At 32.2% G+C, this 17,649-nt stretch overlaps 3 protein-coding genes across 4 annotated transcripts; all 3 read right to left on the bottom strand.

Annotated features, from left to right (window-relative positions):
• Positions 1-897: 897 nt before the first annotated feature.
• LOC130827421 (cytochrome P450 704C1-like) lies at positions 898-5,881 on the bottom strand. Its single transcript, XM_057693140.1, has 6 exons — positions 5,496-5,881; positions 3,969-4,184; positions 3,601-3,891; positions 2,873-3,193; positions 2,098-2,301; positions 898-1,352 (listed from the first exon to the last, which is right to left on the bottom strand). The coding sequence occupies exons 1-6, from the start codon at positions 5,799-5,801 to the stop codon at positions 1,170-1,172; spliced, it is 1,521 nt and encodes a 506-aa protein (XP_057549123.1). The 5' UTR covers positions 5,802-5,881; the 3' UTR covers positions 898-1,169.
• A 1,836-nt stretch (positions 5,882-7,717) lies between these two features.
• Positions 7,718-10,543, bottom strand: LOC130827422 (wound-induced basic protein). The gene is made up of 2 exons (XM_057693141.1): positions 10,348-10,543; positions 7,718-8,060 (listed from the first exon to the last, which is right to left on the bottom strand). Exons 1-2 carry the CDS (start codon positions 10,416-10,418, stop codon positions 7,988-7,990), a joined length of 144 nt encoding a protein of 47 aa, XP_057549124.1. The 5' UTR covers positions 10,419-10,543; the 3' UTR covers positions 7,718-7,987.
• A 3,110-nt stretch (positions 10,544-13,653) lies between these two features.
• LOC130827423 (DNA-directed RNA polymerases I, II, and III subunit RPABC5) lies at positions 13,654-17,196 on the bottom strand. 2 transcript variants are annotated; one of them, XM_057693142.1, is made up of 5 exons: positions 17,043-17,196; positions 16,450-16,577; positions 16,253-16,311; positions 15,413-15,507; positions 13,654-13,936 (listed from the first exon to the last, which is right to left on the bottom strand). In XM_057693142.1, the coding sequence occupies exons 2-5, from the start codon at positions 16,483-16,485 to the stop codon at positions 13,911-13,913; spliced, it is 216 nt and encodes a 71-aa protein (XP_057549125.1). In that variant the 5' UTR covers positions 16,486-16,577; positions 17,043-17,196; the 3' UTR covers positions 13,654-13,910. The 2 variants fall into 2 exon arrangements, with proteins under 2 accessions (XP_057549125.1, XP_057549126.1); XM_057693143.1 differs by lacking the exon at positions 17,043-17,196 and adding an exon at positions 16,926-17,026.
• Positions 17,197-17,649: the final 453 nt, after the last annotated feature.

Here is a 17,649-nt window from a genome sequence, read left to right on the forward strand (position 1 = left end):
GATCATTAATGATTATAAGTGATCATTTAGAGATTATAATTAATCGCGTTAAGATTGCAAACGATTACACTAAGATTATAAGTAATCACTTTATAACTGTAACTAATTTAGAAACCCGTGCAATGCACGAAGTTTATTAATATAATGACATATACAAATAATTTTCAAAGAATATTTCAAGGAAAAAAAATACTCTTTTGTTTAAGAAAAGTATGTAAATACTACATTTTTTAATAAAATAAATACTTCAGACAACAATATAGTTTACTTACTAAAATATTAAATCTAATTTAGCTCTTAAATTTTAGTAAAAGATTTTTTTGGTGGTCTTCTACAATTTAATTGAATAAAATAAACTAACTATTTATGAATGAATTGAAGTTATTTTGAGTTGAATCAAACTAATTAATTTATTTGATTGTAATTTTAATCTAATTAAAATATCGTTTAATAATTTAAATGAATATAATTTTAAAAAATAATTTCTTACTTACGTATAAAAAGTTTATTTGAAACAATTAATATCATAAAGATTCTTATTTTGGTATAAAGAATTACTCTAATGAAATCTTTTAAATACTTATGTTACTTAGTTTTTTGGGAAAATAAATTTCCACGCAATCAAGTTTAGGCTTACGAAATAAGTAAATTTGGCAAAACTCTAAGAAGTTGTCATTTGTTTTTTCGGCTCTTTTTATTAATATTCATGATTATGATGGTAATTTAAATCAATATATTTTTCAAAAAATAATTTCTTACATACATAAAAAATATATATTTTTAAACAATTATTCTCTTTAAGATTCTTATTTAAATATAAAAAATTAATGTAAAAGTGTATCTTAAATACTTACCTAATTTAACTTTAAATTGATTTAGGAAAATAAATTATCATGCACACAATCAATTATAGTCCAATTAAATTAATACTTCTATATTTTACAAAATTATAAGAAGTTGTCATGTGTTATTTTCCAGTTCTTTTATTAGTATTTATGATATAATTGTACATTAATCCAACCTAATAGAAATAGTCTAAACATGAAAGCATCTCGTTTGAGAATTTGTACATATAAATAGGATTATACCCTAATATACAATACAAAATAATAAAAAGTTATTGTAGTTATTTTGTATCATACACTAATATACCTCATTTTGTTGGGTGCTTAATCTCGATGGAGAGCACAAATGTGTAAACCACCATCAATGTGAAGATTAATCATAGTCCTATAATTTACTATGCTTTCCTCATCACTAAGTTTGAAGATGAAACTGCTCAACAAAACAGCTGAAAAGATCTTCATCTGCCTGTAAGCAAACTCCTTTCCTAGACAAATTCGTGGACCTGCCTATTAACAACAACAACAACAACATAAGATTCCCAACACGCTAAGGCACTTAAATTACTTTACCGATTGATCGAGTATATAACATATCTTGGCGTGAACTTTAAGCTTAATCTTTGATTAAGTTGGTTCTTTTAATATAGTATTAGAAGCCAACGTGAAGAAGGTCGAGAGTTCAAATCTCATTCACCCATTTTTCAAGTAGAATATGAGGAGAATATATAGTATTTACACTGTTTGGCAAAAACGCCCTCACACGAGAGACGTGATAGAGTATTCAGTATATAACATATCTTGAGATTTTAACAATAAGTTTAAGTTGGTAATTGGTTCTATTGATATTGTATCAGAAGCCAACGTGAAGGAAGATATGGGTTCACTACAGCCACTCCTTAGTTCAAGTAAAATTTTTACCGTCCAATATAAGGGTATGTATTGCGTCTACACTTTTAAGCCCCAATGGTCTCATGTGAAGGGGCATGATAGTGTGTATAAAAAATTTTGGAGTTCTAATCATATGTTTAAGATTTGATTGAATTGGTTCTTTTAACATAGTATCAAAAGCCAATGTAATGGAAGGCCACGGCTTCAACTCTCATTCACCCTCATTTTAAGTGAAATATTTAGCATTAGACATGAAAAAGTAAAGGCACGTGATACTATATATAACATATCTTGAGCCTGAAGCCTTGAACCATAAATTTAATCTTTTGATTAAGTTGGTTTACGCATAATGTAAAAGGCAAACCTGAAAGGCTGTAAACTTGAAGGGACTCTCTGCTTGGAAGAGGCCGTCTTGATTAAGCCATCTTTCTGGTCGAAACTCCTTCGCATCGTCGCCCCAAATAAACTTCATTCTTCCCATTGCATAGGGTTGGTAAGCTACCATGTCTCCTTTATTCACACAGTATCCATCAGGAAATGTGTCATCAGCAAAACATATCTTCGAGTCCTGTACCATTACCAAACCTTATATGACTGGAATTGGTTTGAAATAGTCTAAAAATATAGCAGTTTTGTGCATTATGAGCAGGTGCAGAGAAAAGATTATTGGGGTTTCATCACTAACAAGGGTCGGGTTGCACACATCGACCTCAAATCTCGTATAGGTGAGAGTCATTTGATGACATTGTAGTGATAGAATGTTGTTGTCAAGGTGTTAAAAGAAAATTCATTTTAGGCCGGCTTAAGATTATTTGGCGGTATGACAGATGCATCACCGTGTCGTTACCACGACCGCTACCACAACTTCGCACTACGCTTGGCAAGCAAGGATTACAAGGAAATGAGAACAAAGAGTCTCTAATATGGGTTTAGATTAGAGTCTAACATGTGTCCATATTAGGGTGTATTTTTTAGACCCTAAAACCTCACTTACAAATATAAATTTTTTAAGGTTCAAGTCAAAATCCTAAGTAGGACCGGGTCTTATTTTTTGGACTTAGGATCTGGGTCAGGACCCTATCCCAGACCCGACCCAGACCCGAAAATGCTAATCCCTATTTACTAAAGTTAGCACTTACCACTGGAACAGCAGGATAGAGTCTGAGAGTCTCAGTCAATGCAGCATGTAAATACTGCATTCTTTCAAGTGCTTCTTCAGTCAGACATGCTGCAAACTCTGAATAATTTCTTACACCTTTCATGTTTGTAACTTTCCTTACTTCTTCAGCAACCTTATCCTGCACTTTTTGGTGTTTACAAATCATATATGTAAACCATGAAAGTGTACCTGCTGTGGTGTCTTTCCCAGCAATCACAAAATTCAAGATTATGTCTCTCAAATACTTCAAATCATCATTACCCACATCCAAGAATCTCGACAAGATGTCGTCTTTCTTTAACTGCAATCCATATAGAAAACTCGATAAATCATTTATGGCTGAAACCGTTGGTTGGTTTTTGTTAGACTATATAGTAAATCTTGGGGCTTCAACCATCAGCTTAAACTTTTGGTTGAGTTGGTTCTTCGACATGATATCAGAGCCAACGTGACAAGAGGTCACGGGTTTGAATCTCAACCACTCCTCATTTAAAGTGGAATATTTAGCGCCAAGTACTAGGATATTGCATCCACATTTCTAGCTCAAAGGGCTCTCGTGTGAAGGGGCGTGTTAGAGTATATATTATATCTTGGTGCTTTAACAATTAGCTTAAACTTTTGGTTGAGTTGATTTCTCGACAGTTTTGAACTTAAAGTCAACTAAACAGTTATTTATCAAACACGGCCTTTATGATATGATTCACTTACTAAAGAATCCTTTTGTGGACTTTTCATTGCTTCGACTTTGTTCTTGATCAACTTGTAAACAAAATCATCGACAATTTTGATGTTCCTCTTAAGCTTTGCCTCGGAACCAATATTGAGAAATTTTTTGATCGGCCACAAGATGTCTACATATCGGTACAAGGATAACGCACTAGAATCATCGAACGCCTCGCTAAACTGTTTCCCTTCTTCATTTGATCCACACATACTATCTAATTCAACTCCAAATGCAACTTTGAAGATAGAGTCTAGTGTTGATTTCATGAACAAATCCTGCACACACCCAAATTTGATCAATCATTCAAATCTAGCCCATGTTGTAAGAGTAACTGATTGATCAAATATCTTACTTGGATGTCCATGATTTGGTCGGAATTTGCAGCATTAGCGATTACATTTGCGAGTTTAACTGCATTGTCGCGGAAGATCATGGTGCTATAATCCCTCAATACCCTTGTGGAGAACTCGTAGCTCGAAACTTTCCTTTGGTGGCGCCATTTTTCACCATCTACAGCAAAGATCCCGTCACCCAATAGATCACTTAGATTGGCATAGTTATAGTCCCCCTGCAATTTTGCAAGTATAGGATTAGTTGGAACTATAGGTGTTTAACGGAATAGGTCAACCCAACAGGTCAAGGGTCGGGTTACATTTTAATAGATCATTAGCGGGTCGGGTCGGATAATTATAGGAAATGCGAAAAAAATTTACCCTTTTTTTAATATTTTTATATGATGTTATTGCATACATATGTGGGTCGACCCAACGAACCACAAAGTAGAATACAAAAAACTATTATATAAACTTTTAAAAAATGGGTCAAAGTGGGTCGTATTTAAATGGGCTTTGACCCGCCCCAACCCATTTAAAATTTGACATGACCTGCCTCGACCCGGCCCATTTAAATTTTGATCCGGCCCATTGAACACCTCTAGTTGGAACCAAAAAAGTTGACGTTGGATGCCAACCAGCTTAGACAAAGGTTCGATTATTCACAGCAAACTAAGGACAAATATTAAATTAATAAAAATAATCTAAAGATGAAATTATTTTAGCGTACCAGCAAAAAGGTTGAAATATTTATCTCCTTTTCACCTTTTAATTAAAAAGTATAAAAGATTGATGTCAATAAACTTTATGCTTCTATATTAATATAAATCCAACATAATCTCATTGTTTTAGAATTAACTTATAAAATATACATTATAAAAACACAAAATAAAAATAATTGATAAATGTTAAAAAAAAACAAGTAATTAATGTGGGCGCAGGAAGTATCATCCAACTAAAAATAAAAAATTGTAGGCTAGCTGTGCTGTATTAAGTTCACATGGAAGAAGAGGTAGTGTATTTATTTCGAATATTACGTATTTCTCAATAACACACCCACCAATTCTTCTACTCTACGTTTCTTTTTATTTATTGACTATATTTTACACAAATCTTAAAACAAATTTTAAACTTGATTATTTCTTAATTGTTAGATAATATAACATATTTTGGGTTAATAAACGGCCCGTTAGAAGTATGGATACATTACGAGCTTTCCTCATAACTCGCGTTAAATATTCCACTTTAATAGAAAGGTAATTGAGATTCGAACCTACGACTTCTTATCACATTGACTCTAACCAAATTCACGTTAAATATCTTTAATTTCATACGATAAAAGATTTTAAAAAGTTAAAATTATGAAAATATACACTAAAAAATAAAATCCCACTTGACTATGTTTTACAGAGAAATATATACCAAATAAAATCAATTGATGAACATTAGAATCCAGATGAAGTATTGGAATTTGAATCTGAAAAAAAAGTGAACAGAACAAACAAAAGATGGAGATGAAATTGAGATGAAGGTGAGAGTTGACATACCTTGCCATAATTAGAAAAATTGGTCTTGAGGAAATACTCAATATTAGAAGGATCAGAAGTGTAAATTTCATTTCGAAAAGGGGTTAATAATCTGTAAGTTTTGTATTTAGCAGCAAGATGTGTCATATAATGATGAAGCTTTTTGAAGTTTAGAAGCTGATTAAACATGGTGCCTGCAACTGGTGGGTATTTTTTTCTTCTCAACCATTTCATAATACCCAGATACCCTAAAATTGCAGGGATTATTATTATTATTATTATGACTGTTAAAGCCATGTACATCAATTTTGAATTCTGGGTTTCCATTCAATTGGATTTCTTCTTCCTTTATTTTTCTTTTTGAGGTATGCTGTATTTTTTTTGCTTTTGATTGTCGTAGGCTGTAGCATTTCTTCTATACAAAATTGGGTTTTTTATTTTCCTTTTATATATTTTTGTAAGTTGTTGACTTTTACGAGCCACGTTTCATTTGATTATTATTCTTTTATTTTAATGCATAAGTTTAATTCTACATTTCTTTAATTATTTATAATTAAAAAATTAAAAAAATTAATATTAACATATTACGTTGATACGGAGATTTTACTTATTGTTTTTGCATCTAGATTAAAAATAAAATAAATTAATGAGTAATATAAAATTAAATAATGCAATTTCTCTAAATTAGAGAGAGTATTATCTTGTGCTTTTAAATTTTCTATTACTAGGCTATACTATCATTTTCAAAAGGACAAATGGTGTATTAGCGTTAATTTCTAGAGGTTTGCAATACTTCGTTGTCCATCGATTATTAGTTGTAACTACTTATTTAACACAAATTGATGTGAAAAACAGTCTTTTAAAGAGACGATCTTAAATGGATCGGCTCATAAATTTTTGAAAAATACAAAAACAGAAACAGCTAGTCTCTTGAGAGACCATTTTTTTTAGAGACATATCTTAAGTCCAGCTCATTAAAGATTAATCCCTACTTATCGTATTCTTAAAGCTTACTTACATTATTCTAAATGCTTAATTACCGTATCATTAATGCCTACTCACATTATTCTAAATGACTACTTACATCTTTCTTAATGCCTACTTATAATATTTAAAAAAATATATGATGGGTCTGCCCAATTAAAGATGGTCTTTCAAAGACACTATCTCTCACAAGAATTTGTGAAACAAAAAAAGTAGTGTAACTGCACAACTAACTCGGTAGGGCTTTAGGATACCTCAAGTAGACACTTAGAATATGTCAAATAAGGGTTCACAGTATATCAAGTAGGTGTTTTGACATCCTGAAATTATCAAGTAGGTGTTATGTGCTATAGGTGTACTTTGGGTTATTTACCGTAAGGGTTTAGATTATGTGTTGTAACACCTGTAAATGTTTAGATTATTTGATGTATGTGTTTTGTTGTGCCATAAGTATTTTTGTTACGTTTTGTAAATCTTTAACTTATTTGTTGTAGGTATTTATGTTAAGTAGTAACTTTGGTGAAATAAAAATTAAAAATAAAAAAATAAACTATTCATGAATATTTGTTGGGTATTTAGAGTGAGCTCGTTTGAGCACTTGTGTGCCTCCGTCGAGCACTTGGTCAATTTCGAGGCATAATGCTAGTTAAAAGTATTTTGGTATTTGCTTGTTCGAGCACTGTCTAAGCACTTCAACACAGTCGCGTCTGTTAGAAAATTTTAATTGTTATTCAATCTGTTACATAATAAGATAATTATATTTCTTTATTAAAGCATGATGGAATATAATGAAAATTGCATGTAGGAAAACGTTAATATCTGTACCTTTCCTTTCCTTAAGAAGTTATGTATTCTTGTTTTTCTCTCACATGAACATTTCAAAAAGCCTTACAAACTCTTTGCACAATTTCTGATTTCATAATCTACAAAAAAACATAATCATTTTTTTTCTTCGTATTAAGTGCGCATTTATGGAAAAACAGGCGTGGATTACTCTTCTAGGGGGATTATAACCAAGTCTTGAAGTTCAAAATCTCCTTTAGGAGTACTAAAATAATATTCTTAGTCTCTCACTGCATAGAAGCCAATAAGCCAAGACTTCATTCAACAAGGTCCTATACTGTCCGAGTCTCAAGTCTCAGTACTCTTGAAAAGAATGTGACAGGAAGGCCCAGACCGAACGCTTATGGCTACCAAAGTACCAACCAAACATGGCCAAAACAAAACACAGATATCAATATCATAACCAAAATATGCAGTGACTAATAACCGGTGATTGCCACACACCAATCGAGAATAACATACCCCAAAAAGAGAGCAGCTATCAATCAGAAACTTAACAGAGAAGCATTTCGAGATATCATGTTCAAAAGACTTCAAGCCAATTCAAAAAACAAACATTATGAGATACAAGGAGCAAGCTTATTAGTCACTTTTCATCCCATTTTTTAACTTCTAATAACTTGTACATAAGAACAGATGCCAGCTTGTTACTCGTTCATCAAATGCATATCTGGTAAATCCCAAAATTAGTCGTTCATGACAGGCTTGTTGTCACTAGCTTTTGGTTTCTGTTCCTTTGGCTTTTGTTCCTCAGTTTTCCTGCACGTCCAAGGATAACTTTCCAGTATGAGATTTTAGCAAAAAATAGTTACCGAGTATAAGAAAGATGAGTCATTTGGATATGGGAAAAATGTAAAAAGAAAAATCAGATAAAACTCGGCATGTCTATGAGCTAAAAGCATTGCATTAAGATAGAAGTGATATATCTCATTCCATATATACAGTCTCTCTTGTTCACGCAAAAAGGTAAATTTGGCAAAGCTTTTATACAAAATATTACTACAAGTTTAGAAAATATAAAACATTTCAAGACCATGTCAAAATATCATGCATGACTAATGAATATGTCCCTTACTCCCTTATTTCGATGGGGCCAAAGATTTATAGTTCCTTGGTTTGGATTATAACAAACTAACGTAAAATGGTTCATTAAGCATATATACTTATTTATGTGAAGTTACAACATAATATTCCAATCCTAGTATTAAGCAAAGAAACTAAACAATGGATTTCAGCACATTGGATTTCAACATCTAGCTTGGATATACATCAGCTTGGAATCCGAATATGAAATCCTAAAAAGTAAATCAGATTATTAGCAACACTTCATAAGTTTGATGAAGGGTGAGACACAAGGCAGGTGTTGAGCTTTCTATTTAATGGACAACAATAATTCAATCCAAAAGGGAAATTTTCCACGAATTCCTGGATACCTTGATATGATCTTAGATTACAATGTGATAATATAACCATATAGAAGCAGAACCCTTGTCATTCACTCTCTGATACTCTTGCACACCCCACAAACAAGAAAGTAATAATAAGAGGTGTATCCGTGTATGTCACCCAGTTATACATGATTTTTTAGATATACATGATTCTGCTACCTATAGTCGTAAAGTGGTATATGGGATAATAAGTACATATGTGAAACATCCAAAATCACCACCAACACATAAATTTTCTATTAAAACATTATGAGATATTTATTTATCGCTCAGCTAGAGCTATGATTAACAAAAGGAAATACCCAAAAAACATTAAAATGATAATATATCATAATTAGCATTTAAAAGAAGGTTTTGCACATCAGTAAGATCAAAAAGTTCCAGTCAAACATATAAAGTTGACTGCAAAGAACCAGTTGCAGACCTTTTTTGTGCTTACAATACAACATTAAACCATCTTTATAAGTAGTTACAGAAAATTAAACAATATGAAATATATTTCCACATAAATCTTGCCATACAATCCTCGATAACAAGCTCTAAATCTCTAACTTTCATTTTTTTTTAATCTCTATACAAAAGCCATACCTTTGATATTAGAAACAAGTGAAGAGTTATCAGCAAAAGAATGTCAACATATTTTAAGTCTGAAACAAGTGAAACTTCTGACTTTCATACTAAGATCTAAATTTTTATACACAAGCCGTACTTCAATACAATACAAGTTAAATGTGTATGATTATCTTTATTAAAACACAAGTTGTATACATGTACAATTTCACACCAATTCAAAAATTGAAAAACCGAATGAAAGATACACTATCATTATAACTCGCTTTAATCCAAAATCTGGTCCTATGCAAACCTCACCCGAGTTTGTTCCCGACATGGATGTGACACTACAAAACCGGACAGACCTTCAGATCGAATAAGTGCAACTGCATCTCAGTTGGATACCATATCCAAATCCTACACTGTTCTTGTGCCATAAAGTAAACAGTGCTTTCTATTCTAAGACCTAACAATCTTCCCAATCTTTCTTACTCGTAGTAGACACTCCACAGCAAATAAACTTTCATTTAACAAACAAGCTCAGGTCAAGATCCACAAAATTTATCCAACAGCTTTACAAAGCACAAAATGAAACAAACCACTGATTTATCAAAGAATTACAAGAAACAGGCCACCTGTCTGTAAGCAAATCACAACTTATATCTTTAAATCCACATTACAAACTAGCTATTAAGAGAGCCATCAAATGAAAACATCGCCTCAAATTTACAACTAACGTATTGTTTCACCTTCAAGTCAATTACAAAACTCAAATTCTTTTACTAGAGGAAACTAGCAACTCATTTCATCATTCCAATTGCATCAAACACACCTTTCTTCAACCATTTGAATTCAAATTTTCATTATAGCAATATACACATTTTTCATGAAATCAAACATCATTTGCATAAAATAAAATGATGCTACAGGTATGCGAAAATTCTTTAAATCAGATCTAACACAGAAAAAATTGAAAAACAAACATATCATCACACAAATTTTAAATATAAAACAAAAAAGAAAGGGAGAAAAAGAAGATAAGGTACCTCTTCTCAGAAGCTCCACCCTTCTGGCTGAGAAAGGAACGGAAGAGAGTTGAATTCACGTCGTAAATCATTGTCTTTTGCAGCTAATCCTGGTAGAAGTTCAACACTCTTGTTCAAAAACCCTAATTTGCGAAATCCCTACCCCTAATATTTCAGACGAACAGATTATATATAGTCACATCCAAACAAACAGCTTTCTAATTTTCTATTAGTAGGTCGGTCGGTTATTTCAACCACAACCAAAATATTTTGAATGGCATAGTTAGACACTATAGCCGATAATTCGTGTTATCGAGTTGATGTTAAATCAGATGTTTTAAATCGGTTGAAAATAATTTGTGTATCCACATTGATTTTATATAATTGTAAATTTATTTTTAAGTCATATGATATCGGATTCGATTATAATATCGGATGAATATTGGGTCATTAGGTCTGTTTTAAACATTTCTACTTGATACTACTATCGAGCACTGGGCCTAATAGTTGAGTAGGTCATAAATAGTGGGAATAGTTATGAATTTATAGTGGTAATCTTAATGATAATTTAACGTGATTTTGGTGAACAATTTTGTTATTTTAGATATTTCATTTTCTTCGAAAATTTATTCTAATGCATTAGCACTCGAAGACACAGTAATGTATATTTGTGAAAAAAGAGCAAAAATTTATTAAACGGAAATAACATGATACATTTCATGAAATTTTAAGCTATAACACATTTTCATTATCAACTTTTACTACCAAGAAAATAGGTCATTATAAAATACAATTAGACGTATGAAGGGGGAGATACTTCATTAAAAATTTGTGACCCGACTTGTATAAAATAGATAGTGGACTCTTAACGATTTGACTTAATATGAAAATTTTTAAAAAATAAGATTTTTTAATAACTTTAATCAAAAGAATAAGCTTTGGCCAAACTTTATTCCCAAAATAAGCGTTTTTGGCCCCAAAGCTAAGCTCCGTACGTAATCGCTGTTACTAAAAGTGAGTATAAAGAAATGGTCAAAATTTTAATCAAGCTATATGGCGTTGTTACTAACAGAGAAATAATGTTGTGACTAGTCAATGGTCAAGTCGCTGTTAGTAACAACGACTTTAGGCTTGACCTGGTTTGACTTTTATTGACTTTTTTGTATGATTTAAACTAGCCGCTATGAAATTGAAAATAGCCGTTGTTATTATGTTCTATAAATAACTCCATCATTTTCCTACTTCATTGTATCCAAACTCCATCATTCTTGTTCTAGTTAATCGATTTTGAAGGTAATTTGATATGGGTTCGTTGAACAAGAATGAAATTGTGTTGAATTTTCGAGAGCATTTTCTCTATTTAAATATGAGTGTCTGTTTGATTTTGATTTAATTCATACCTAATTCTAGGTAGAATGATTTATCACCGAAAACTCTAAGTAATTAACATCATTTTATTCATAATAAACATGTGATAATACGATAAACATATATACACATTTACATATATATTACAAAATATACACAACAGTCCACATGTTACAAATATTCAATATATACAAAACGTTACTTATGTTTAATATATAAAAACATCATACTAATGTTAATCCTCCTCCTATACCCTCTCTAACTGTGACGGTTTATGACGCCTCCAACGATAGTAAGAGGCGGTCGCTTGACGCTCGGGTAGAAGAGGTGATTGATACTGGGATGATCCAGCTCCCTGTGAGGACCCGGCACCATAGTCGGGACACGTTAAGTCTACCTCCTCAAGATGAACGTCAGCATGATGAGATTAATTGAAGGATTGAAGTTGATTTTAATGGTGGAAAGAAGAGGGAGATTTTCGTGGGTTATTAGGGCTCTCAACGAAGTAAAGTGAAATGAGGAAGAAGGAGCATCAGCTGAAATTTAGAACGCATGAAATCGTTGTTACTTGTTAGTAACAACGACATTATGTTTGACCAGTCAAACATTAGGTCGCTGTTATTAACAGCGACATATCTCTTGACTAAATTTTTGACCATTTCTTTTAATTCGCTGTTAGTAAGTGCGAGTATACACCAAGCCTAGGTTTGGAGGTAAGGACGCTTATTTTGAGAATAAAGTTTAAATGAAGCTTTTTTTTGAATAAAATTGTTAAATAATCTTTTTTTTTTCAAATTTTCACTTAATATAGTAAACTAAATTAATTCCCTTTATCTTATGCAATTTGTCTCAAGTAATAATAGACTAATACTCATAAAAAAAAATAATTTTTCCTAACGTGATAGTGGAAATCACAAATTTGTCAATAGTTTATCTTTTAGCTAATAGAACTTTTTTATTTTTTAAAACATTTTATATTTTATAATTAAAATTAGGATTGGGATTTAGGATTATTCTATCATTTAGGATTTTTTTGGTCGTCATTAATAAAGATAAGTGATGGTCATGACTCATGAGTGTTCTGGTGAAGGTAGAGTCCATTTCATGAATGATCTGACGTCTATCATGTGACTACGTATAGAAATACGACGTTATAGAGGTGTTCAATTGAGTTATTGGGTTGATTACTGATTAAGTGTTTTGTATCGTTTGAAATCGGATTCGGTGTTCATATTATTTTCGACATAATTGTAAATTATTTTTAATATCGGGTCAAATCAAATTCAGTTACAAGGTCGAAAAAATTTCAAATCATTAAATCTGTTTTAAACGTCTCTATGTGATAGTCATATCACATTAACCTATACCAAAACTAGTTCATGAATAAGTGGATGTATTACTTCGAGTAAAAGTGCACGATCAAAATCTGTATTCGATATAAAGGAGTCATTTTTTTACAAGCTAAATCTCTATTTTTAATACAAATTAAGTCACTAATTACAAGCACAACACAAATATATAATCCGTTTGTCCCTCTATTTTTTACACAAGGTGTAAAACAGATGAAATTTTGTGAAAAAATTAAATTAAATTAAATTAAAATAGATGATAAAAATGAGTTGTTATTATGAAAAGCAAATATAAATTTATAGATGAAATTAAAAGAAAAAATATAACCATTACCAATAAAGAAAAAGTTCAAAATAAACAAAACAAATTAAATTGAAAAATACTGCAAATTAAAAGAAACAAAAAGAATATATATTACACAAGTGAATTCAAAATAACGGAGGAAATCTTTAAGCAAACCGACTCGAATGTGTTTTTTGTCATGTCGAGCATAAAATGAACATACATTAGCCTAAATTTAAATTCAAAAGTGAACTAAAACTTGGTTGAATCCATTAACACAAAGTAATACTACTTCAATGTATTTAACAAGAGGAGATTTAAATGATGTAGGGAGAATAAAATTAATAGGAGTAACAACCGAAAATAGACCACAAAATATTTACATGGCATAACAAACATTCATACTTGATTTCAAGATTAAAAAGATGTGCGAACAGTTGATGATTTCAACAGAAGACACCATGTTTCATATCCCTGAAATATTCATAGTTGTCAACCATACATAATTTTAATCTTAAATTTACATTTCAACTTAAGAGAACCCTTTCCATTTCTACGACAAGCGCCTGCACAAACAAGCTTCATCAACTGGTATCGGACTTGTCAAGAGCTGCAAGAAATAATTCAGGTCAGATAGCATGTCTATGAAACCCATCTCAAGTGAAGGTGGGTGAAGGGAATAAATGACACTCTAATGCCACCATACTCAAGAAGGATGAAGTTGGATTTCCCATTCCCGGTACACTACATAAAGAAAAGTGAAAACAAAAGGGCTCCCTACCCCCCAAGAAAGATCAGGAAAATGTAGAAACAGTTGTGATCAGAAGCCAGTAGGTGGGGGAAAATATCACACAATGAAGACTAAGTGCAACAGCAGAAACAACACAATCTGAAAACAGACTTTAGATGCATAAATGTCATTAGCAACAGCAGAAGCATAAAGTGAACTTTCTTCCCAACATTTAGCAAACATTTTGAGAAAGAGTGGGCAAAATAAGTAGGCATTTTGAGCAAATATATAAGAGAAAAGGAGCGGCAAGTTGGCAACCCTAAAAAATCAGACATGGAACATTGATGCTAACTTCTAAAAGGTCGCTGGAAACCAGATCGCCCTCATCGACAATTTAAGTCACGTTTCCATACGGATCCGGTACAGACGTTTCCAACCGGAGACCGGAGCTGCAATCCTGTTTCGCGCTTCAATGTATAAGAGCATTAGCAATAGTGTACTTGCCCATTTGTCCAATAACTTCCTCTCCTCTTCTTTTGTCATATCAATTTACAGTAACTTTTTAATTTACCCATGTAACTAACTATCCATCAATGTGCTTCTCCATTTCTACCAGTACTAATGTTAATGCATCCCAGGTGATGCATTTTTACTAATTGTCAAATGCGTGCACCCTACCGAATAAACAGGGTGCCACTTTTATGGGTAATTAAATCACAATAGTGTGGTGCTCCTTTTACCTTACCCATTTCTTTGTTTTACTAAAAAGGTAATTCACTGCAGGTGCTGCAATGACTTTTTTTTTAGTGAGACGGAGATATTGATAAGGTAAAAGCAAGACCACATCATTGTGGATTGGTTACCCATAAAAGTGGCACTCCATTCAATCGGTAGTGACAGTAGTGTGTACAAATTTGAATGTGACTATAGATGCATTAACATTTTTTGGTAAATATATGTGGAAGCATATTGTTGCAGGACGGTAGCACAAATATGAGATAGGTAAATGAAAAAATTGTGGAAAATAATGTGCCAAAAGAAGAGATAAAGGGAGAAAGTTAGTGATCAAATGGGTAACCACAACACTCCTAATGCTCTAATGCACTAAGATGATAAACCCTCTATGATCCACCATTCCTGATTGATAAAGCTTAGCCACCTAATTTTGTGATCAAAGTTAGGATCAAACATACAACATGCAATTCAGTTTCAAGAAGCATTGAGGCACAAATTTGAGTGGTATGGTTTACTCAAAATGTTAACATGTAGAAAGAAAAACATAACACGATGTGGACATTCTAAAATGTTCGCTTCGGATAAAACAAAGCCCAAAGTGCAAAAGGAGAAGGAATATACTGTTATAATTCAAGAGCTTCTCAATCAAGTCAACATGAGTCATCAGCATCCGCCTGCAGCAATAGCGCACTAGACCTAAAGCATCAAGAGCATCCCTAAGCAAAAATATTATATGTCAGCCACTTCAGTCTTCGGGTATACAAATACTATTATGCGGTACCAAAGTGGAGCTGTGAGATTAAGCTTCTCTGGCACCATAAGTTCTTTACCAAAAAGGGCTACAAAGAAGATCAACATTCACTCACTAAAACCAGAAAACAACTTAGGACATCAACAATCACGTCTAAAGCCTACTCACTTTCTTCAAGATATCATACAAACACGCACACATGATAACAAAAGGAAAGGGAAGTATAATTAGAAAAAATAATATTGAAAACAGAAGGGAAAAGATATTTCAACAAGCACCCAGAAAAAAACTATAAGCACAACCACATTAGGTTTTGATCCAGTTTTGCAGATTATAAGACGACATTTAACAACCAAATTACCTGGGCCCCACTCCAATATCTTGATACCTATCAGCATACCCAAAATGTAATGTTGCTAGCCTAAAACAAAAAGCACTAGCAAAAAAAGAAAGATCTAAGTGGACACATTTGCAAATAAAGGGGAATTTTCAAGGAAAGTCTTAGACTAGGTTGTTCAATTATTCACTCGGACATACTCTAATATATTAATCGTCACGCTCTAAGCTCTAATCAAGGGCATAAACCTATTACTAGTTCGTCAAATCCAGTGAAAACCAACATAATCAATAAAAACTATCACCAGAAAACTCAAACAATGCAACGATAAAAAGCAATAAGATAGAGAACAAAAATACAAAAAGGGAAGTACCCTTCAGTGTAGTCAGCTTGAAGAAGGTCAAGATAGGTGTCCCATTTGTTTCCGATGACCTGCAAACAATAATCACTGAGATTAGTTTAAGGTTAATGAAAAATGTTTTTTTTGGAAGATAATGAATGATGGTTTTTTTTACTGCAAAATGCCAACGCAATAATTGGTCAGCGAATAAAACCCTTGAAATACAATACCTTGCCACAGGTGAAGCAACGAACTGGAATAATCATGATTTACAACACCTTTTGTTTCTCTCAGCCGTAGGAGTACTGGCTTCACTTTTCACCTTGTCAATGGCGCCGCAGTCCAAGTCTTAAAAGGGCTGAAGGATACAAAACAATCAATAACATTAAGTTTTGGTCCGATATTGCAGATTATAAGACGACGTTAAACAACCAAAATTAACACTGATTAGTATGATAAAGAAAAAAAATTAGCAATTATCTCTCGCAAACAGCGCGAACATAACTATGATATTGCTCAAACATCATCTTCCACAACTGAAAACCTTCTTTTGTAATCCTAGGGTTGAAATATAAAAACGAAATCATTTATGATCAATTTGTATTCCTTAACATCCCCTACAACAATCATTAACCCTAATTTCTCTCTTACGAACTTCCAATTTCCTAAACTACTGTTATGAGCAAAAATGATTAAGCACCATTACCATATGCAAAGCACAACACATAAAACGCGAATCAATAAGCCCTAATTTCAACTTCAACAAAAAAAGAAGTAATAACGATGAGAGAAAAGAAGGATAGAGGGTAGATAGAAAGAATACCTGTTGGAAAGTATGGAATCGCCGGGAGCAGCAGGGATGTTAAGTTAGGACTAAAACCCTACGAAATTTAGGGTTATTTTAGCCCGGTGTTTGACCCGCCCAAAGTATTGGTCGAAAACTCAGTTATTTGTTTTAGCCAATTAGTTGTTTTAGTCGTTTATCAAATAAAACGCGTAAAACGTTTAAGGTTGCATTTGGAAAGTTATTCTTAAATTTTCATTTTTAACTACTTTTATAATAATGGTGAATTTGAATTATTTTTATTTGTTAAACACTAAATTTGAGTCAAATCTATATTTTCAAACATATACCAAATGACTATTGTAGGTAAATGGTTTTGGGCTGAGATTTGAATTTTGACTTTATGTTGGTACATGCCGAAATTCGGGTTGAGATTTGAATTTTGACTTTCTGTTGGTAAATGCCGAAAACTTGTGTTGGTGCCTGATGAGCTAAAATAAATAAGTTAATTCAGTTGACTTTTTTATTGATCAACTCTTTCTCTAATATATAGTTAATAAAAATACATAATTTTACCAAAAATTTCTTTAAACAATTTGTTTATTCAGCTACCTTAAAAACGTATGAAAAAAGGGAAAAATTACCT

Source organism: Amaranthus tricolor, chromosome 11 (genome assembly GCF_026212465.1).
Source record: "Amaranthus tricolor cultivar Red isolate AtriRed21 chromosome 11, ASM2621246v1, whole genome shotgun sequence".
Taxonomy (NCBI): Eukaryota; Viridiplantae; Streptophyta; class Magnoliopsida; order Caryophyllales; family Amaranthaceae; genus Amaranthus; species Amaranthus tricolor.

Bases quoted from the DNA above. Each gene is read 5' to 3' on its own strand.
- LOC130827422 (XM_057693141.1), bottom strand. From the start codon at position 10,418: ATGATTTACGACGTGAATTCAACTCTCTTCCGTTCCTTTCTCAGCCAG. The intron at 8,061-10,347 runs GTACCTTATCTT...TTGGACGTGCAG, and splicing joins GGTGGAGCTTCTGAGAAGAG to GAAAACTGAGGAACAAAAGC.
- LOC130827421 (XM_057693140.1), bottom strand. From the start codon at position 5,801: ATGGAAACCCAGAATTCAAAATTGATGTACATGGCTTTAACAGTCATA. The intron at 4,185-5,495 runs GTATGTCAACTC...GCAAAATTGCAG, and splicing joins ATTTTTCTAATTATGGCAAG to GGGGACTATAACTATGCCAA. The intron at 1,353-2,097 runs GTTTGCCTTTTA...TGTTGTTAATAG, and splicing joins TCAAGTTTACAGCCTTTCAG to GCAGGTCCACGAATTTGTCT.
- LOC130827423 (XM_057693142.1), bottom strand. From the start codon at position 16,485: ATGATTATTCCAGTTCGTTGCTTCACCTGTGGCAAG. The intron at 16,312-16,449 runs GTATTGTATTTC...TATTGTTTGCAG, and splicing joins GTTGCTTCACCTGTGGCAAG to GTCATCGGAAACAAATGGGA. The intron at 15,508-16,252 runs GTACTTCCCTTT...ATTTTTGCTTAG, and splicing joins CAAGCTGACTACACTGAAGG to GGATGCTCTTGATGCTTTAG.